The 6,232-nt window shown below is 38.8% G+C and overlaps 1 protein-coding gene across 1 annotated transcript; it reads left to right on the top strand.

Annotated features, from left to right (window-relative positions):
* The first annotated feature begins 729 nt into the window (after positions 1–729).
* On the top strand, positions 730–3,275 carry lbx2 (ladybird homeobox 2). The gene is made up of 2 exons (XM_021561350.2): positions 730–1,482; positions 2,177–3,275. Exons 1-2 carry the CDS (start codon positions 1,158–1,160, stop codon positions 2,635–2,637), a joined length of 786 nt encoding a protein of 261 aa, XP_021417025.1. The 5' UTR covers positions 730–1,157; the 3' UTR covers positions 2,638–3,275.
* Positions 3,276–6,232: the final 2,957 nt, after the last annotated feature.

The following is a 6,232-nucleotide window of genomic DNA, read 5'->3' as shown; positions in this document are numbered from 1 at the left end:
CTCACGACAGGAAGGATAATGCATGTATATGCTTTGTTCTTGAAACTTAATGACATGCCAAAATGTCATGTTAATAATTATGTGGGCTTACTTTTGTATAGTTCTAAGAAAACAATTATGTTGATAATGTAGTAATAACATATACAGTCCTGCCTATCAAAATAGTAATGCATTCAATAAATATTAGTAATATTGGACATTAGTAGCCTAATAATAATGCACATTTGTCACATTGCAAAAGTCATTTTACTGCATTTGAGTAACCTGCGTTAGCTTACTATATTGCATAATTGAAAATTAGACTAACCGTGCAGTGAGCAGTTTGATGTTGCCTACCCTGTTCAAGCTTTTGGGGTTGCTAGCACTCACATTATCCACCAATCCTTTTGTCTCCGAATCATAAGTGCCTTCAAATCTCTCGTATCATTTTGTATGATTAAGCTACAAGGGTGCCAATAGTGCCGTTTCTTTTTATATCACTCAATTAGGCCTACTGTGTACCATAATAATACAGAGATGACCATTATACACAAGAATGCTTATGGCATTGTTTAAATGAACATCAACTCCCTTTCCAGAGGAATACACGGATAGCATGTTGCCTGTGGGAAGGGGGGGCGGAAGATACATGAACATTTCAAGCCATCTCCCGCTCCTCAAACATCCCCAACATTGCTGAGGCGAAACTCCTCCTCTTCTCGCGTCCAATTAATTATAATGGTCTGGCCCTTTAAGACGCAGCAGCGGGTCAGCAAGTAGTGTAGCTAGTGTTTCTCTAATTGAACTTCGCCCAATCAACAATAACTCGTTAGCGGTTGCTTGCTTTTTCTTGTTCCTTGAGACAGCTTATTCCTTGCAGGGAATCGCCCCCAGCCAGTACAGTTATACTTTCTAAAGATCTCCATGGAACTTCGCAGAGGAACTGTCTCTCTCTGCAAGGAAATACGATTTGGTTGCCTGTGAAACTGCAACCTACGCCCGAACCATGGTTATTTTGGAGAAACATTTTTAGAAAGGTGTAGTTGCATAATTCGACTGAAAGTGCTAAAAAGTGGGCTGCGAAGAAGACGACAATTGAAGGAAACACTTGTGGACGTTTGAACGACCATTTGAATGAAATAATCAGTCTTTGTCAGCAGTAATTCCTTGGGACTGCAATGACCTCCAGTAAAGACATGAAGGCAGGCTCGGTGTTGCAGTCCAGCGGTGAGGAGAGGAGACGGGGTCCCTTGGACCAGCTTCCACCCCCGGCCAACTCAAACAAGCCTCTGACGCCGTTCAGCATTGAGGATATCCTAAGCAAACCCTCTGTGAAGAAGTCAGTTGCAAATCTCTGTCCGCCGAGAGTTATTGAAAAAGTGTCCGGCTCAAATGCAGCAAGGAACGGTATTAGCACTCCCTCTTCGCCGTTATGCGCTCTGGAGGAACTAGCCAGCAAAACATTTAAAGGTCTGGAAGTCAGCGTTATACAAGCAGCTGAAGGTAATGATTCATATTCAATATTGACATAACGTTTTAATATTTACATTTACAGATTCAGTGAGTGATTGTATTGCTTAAACATGCATAATCATCGAAATAGCCGTTGCTGATAACCTATCGTGTCAACTGTTATCAAACGTTTACAGTGAGTGTGGTTCTAAAGGCATTGCAATATGTGTCAAGCTATTGCCAAGCCTAGTCTGTGTGATGTTATCTATCCCTGGCTATTATTTCATAGTTTAATTTTATTTGTGCGATACTTAACAGTAGGCTATAAGGAAACCTGCCATTTATTGGGGTGGAAAGGAGGCCTCTAAACTGGCATGTTCTATTGTGCTTCCTGGTTTAAAATGTAATTAAGTGTCAACGTTTTATAGGTTGTTTTATTGGGTAGCATGTTATTTATTTCAATCCTGATATTGATAAATATTTTAATCCTAATGGTGCATGGACAGTGTAAAACATGAATCTGTTATTCGTTGCATATTGTCTCTATAGAATGCTGTACGCAAGTTATTACCAAACCTTACCCAAAATAATAATAACAATTGTTTGCAACTGCTTTACATATTCGATAAAACAAGACTTCAATTACAACGCTGCTGATTCTATCATGGCACACTTTAGGACACTTGTAGACATATTGTTCTGATATTGTTTTGGAAAGTGACTCTGTATTTCCGTTTCCCTAAAGGCCGTGAGCATGTAAACGCCTTTGGACAGAGGCAAACCTCAAAAAAGAGGAGAAAGTCCCGGACAGCTTTCACCAACCATCAGATATATGAACTTGAGAAGCGCTTTTTGTACCAGAAATACCTGTCTCCGGCCGATCGAGACCAGATAGCTCAGCAATTGGGGCTAACCAACGCTCAGGTCATCACCTGGTTTCAGAACAGACGGGCCAAGCTCAAGAGAGACTTGGAAGAGATGAAAGCAGACGTGGAGTCGCTCAAAAAAGTCCCACCACAAACCCTGCAAAAGCTAGTCAACATGGAAGACATTGACGACCTGCAAGGAAGCTCTGGAGCAATATCCCCTAGCATCTCCCCGTCGTCACAGGGACACGGAGCATTTCCTCAGTCCCCCTCCTCATCCAGAGACCAAACCACGGACGAATTCTCAGAGGAGGACGAAGAGATTGAGGTGGACGATTGACAGTAGGCCCATGTTTTAAGAAAGCGCAATTTTCAAAACGTTTGCACGGATATTGACGTTGATAGCAGTTAAACTTAAAAGGAACGTTTTCTTTCTCCTCTTCTCCATTTTAATTACATTAATGGGACTGTAAAGCCTTCTAGATGTCCCCGTTTCAATTTCACCCATTTATTTGAGGAATACATATTTATTTCAATAAGTAAAGAAACATACTTAGTGTTAAAGTACACGATCAAGACTGCAAAGTGTGTGTTTTTCTTCTCTATGTATCTTTTTTTTGGGGGGGGGGGTGCAATTTTTTTTAACTATTCATCCGTTTTCAGCTGCTAAAGGACATTAAATATTTTCAACTCGAATGTCCCCAAGTTCAGATCCAATTGTAACTTTTAAAATGCCCATGTAAGTGGAGCGTAGGATCAATCTTGATGTACATTTTATTCAAAAAAAACAGTGTTTCCAAGCAATAGGAGTCATGTAAAAATTCATTATCAATATCCAGTGAAACATATGCCAAAACTTTTACACGCTATACGTTCTGTATACAAATTAAATAACGAATGCCTAATTTTATTGTACCATTCTATTTAATCAATAATATGTAAATAAAGGGTATGATATTTCATGATATTATATGCAATTACCTCTGTCTCGATGTGTATTGGTTTAGTCTACAATTTGTGACATAACACAATGGCAAGGCAACATTTTATTATCGTAAATATTTATCTAGAATTGAATATTGTTTTCCTTATGGTAATATCAAAATATTGGTTATTACACGTGATTTCAACATCTGAATATCCTTCTGTTGATTGAAGGCCTACTGCTCTTTGTGTGGAAAGTGGCTTTCTGCGTAAAGTTTCACAATTAGCGGGAGTTAAACAAGCTCTTCCTTTTTACTCCCTTCCTGACAGTTGGTAAGGACCCGGGGCAGCAGAAAAGAATGTTGCGACTACTCCACTGCCATATGGTTTAAGAATGGTCTTTAACACAAAGTGGTCAACATGATTGATTAGGTTAACCCGCCTTACCGTACATAAACAGTTTTTACTGAGCCGGTAGCAATAATGGCACGCATCTGCGTCTCTGAAAATGGGTGTGTTTTGGAAAAACGACCATGAATAGCAATTGATTAGCATTGGGTTCCTAATGAATAAATCTCAATAGTAGGCAGTGGAAATAGGAGGGTTGTTGCCTTTCTCCCCCGCATCCTTGCTGTTCTAACTGCAGTCTGCTTGAATATCTCTCGGCACATTTGTAACACTTGCAACCAGATCAAGGGAGTTTTTTCAGACAGTGCACACAATTGGTGTAATCGCTTGGAATCGTTGTGGTTGAAAAGTCAACTAGATTTTTATAGGTGCATTATGGAGTGACTCAGCCAGACCTTGCCAGATAGGCCTACAGGTTTTTTTTTCTAGGTTAGGGTAAAGAACAGTGTGACCCACAACGCGATATAAGGCATCTGATTCACTGCTTGCCTCATCACACACATCACAATGTTTTGAAAAGGAAACTATTTAGCAGTCTACATGAACAACAAATGTTACAGAAGCTTGGATAGAAATAATGATACATAATTGGTATGTGGCAAATAAAACCAAGCTTTCGTTTACATGTCATTCGATAATATATGTAAAAATCCATATTTATCACGTCGTTACCTTAGTCTAACAACGTTAAATGAACGGCTTTCATTTGATGTTTTTCATACAAATGCAAGAGGAATGCTGGAATATCTGTACCGCAAAATAGAATAAGCAGTTTTCCGGAGGCAGTCTTTTGTTACAAATGCTCAGATTCATTTGTTTAATCAAATGTCAGCTAAACGAAGAAGGGCGAAACGTGTGAGTGTAATTATTTCTAATATTAATGTATTAACAATTAAATAACCATAGCAATACTTATTATTACAGATAAACAGGCTACTTTGTGCTCAACTGGTCAAGTCTTACATGGGCACTTTACATTGTGTCCCTAATAATTCCTGTGTGTTAACATAGTAGTTACATTGGTAGGTTCAGTGTAATTACAGTGGAGGTAGGCCTACACATTGTTAGGCTTACAAATGTTTTACTGGAGGGGTATACTACAAAGAATATCAGTGAGTTACCCAGCTAACTTGCCTAAATGATGTGAAATAACCTTTCTAATTTTGGGGGGGGGGGGGGGGGGGGGGCAAGATAAGCCATTAATGGGCAAGGTCTAATTGACTCAACAACCAAAAACACATTTTTAGCTTAATTAACCACAAAATATGTTATTTCTGGGGTTTTTCATCAAAGTTAGCCAGCTAACTCATTTATCCTGTGTTGTAGTATAACCCTCTGGTTGTGGCATGCACAATTTCAACTATTTGCAAATGAACACTTATGGAGAATAACAACTGAGTGATCAAAAGTAATAATTTTAAGGGAGTTTGTTTAGGCCTACAAATCTTATGCATATGCAGTATCACCACTCCCATAGCCCATTATGTCATTGGCCTGGCACCACTGTTCTTGATGGTTAGTTAAGGAATGTACTCACATATGCACATTCTATGAAGTAGGCTATGTACTTCTGATATCAGTTTTGAGATGGCACTTTATGGTATTTACTTGGAGATTGTGGTACAATGTGTACTTTCTACTAACAGTACTTCAAAGAATTCAACAAGTGGTAACTGCACGGTGCCTAGTGGTGCATGATTAATGAATCCCAAATAAACAAGTAATAGGTCCTTATTGTATCATTACAATTTCATCATATACTTTAAGTAAATAGCTGGTAATCTCTTTAGAGCATACAGTGGATATGTATTGCTCGACATAGTTTTACACAAAAAGATGCCCATTGATATGGTTACAGATGGGTATCAGTTGGCTTTAAAGCTCAAATATACTGTGCTACAAAAGATTACATGGAATGTATGGTGTGTGTAAACAAAGGCCATGACTGAGAATAACATTGACTCAATAGCACAAATCATCCTGTATGACTGAGTAATATTAGAAAGACACAGATGGCATGAGAAAAATAATTCTAAACAATGTCAAGCAGCACCATAGCAGCTCCACTGATAATGGCCCTCATGGGGATGGTCTCTCCTCAGTCAACCTAAAAGTGAAGTAATGCATAGAATGAATCAAGTCTGCCACCTAGTGGAATGTTATCACTTAATGAAGAACATTAGAACCAGTCGTCTGACAGTCATTAAAACAAAGGTATCTCGTATGAGATTTGGGTATGGCTTTGAGAATAGTGAGTTAACATCGATTCCCAATGCTGGCATGCCTGGATGTCAGCTGCTCCTATCCAGCGTGACTCATCAGCACAAACCATAAAGGGGCTGTAAAATAGCATCAAGTATGTACAGATCAGTTCCACTGTACATAGTACAGTTCATGAGAGTTTAGGTGCTTCGAAGAACAAAAATATTTACCAGAATTTAGAGTTCAGTGTTAGTTTTGCAGTACTCCAATTTGATAATTCCGGACTTGCACCACTGAAACGTGAACTAATAAATTACAATTTTAGTGACAAGCGTTAATTTTCTGGTCTATAAAAGTGTACATACTTTCACTCCATTAATCAAATGCACTAAAGCTTCAAT

The sequence above is a fragment of the Oncorhynchus mykiss genome, chromosome 14 (genome assembly GCF_013265735.2).
Source record: "Oncorhynchus mykiss isolate Arlee chromosome 14, USDA_OmykA_1.1, whole genome shotgun sequence".
Lineage (NCBI taxonomy): Eukaryota > Metazoa > Chordata > Actinopteri > Salmoniformes > Salmonidae > Oncorhynchus > Oncorhynchus mykiss.
This window is presented reverse-complemented; position numbering and strand designations above follow the sequence as displayed.

Coding starts and splice junctions, on each gene's coding strand:
- lbx2 (XM_021561350.2), top strand. CDS start 1,158: ATGACCTCCAGTAAAGACATGAAGGCAGGCTCGGTGTTGCAGTCCAGC. Junction 1,483..2,176: donor CGTTATACAAGCAGCTGAAG/GTAATGATTCAT, acceptor GTTTCCCTAAAG/GCCGTGAGCATGTAAACGCC.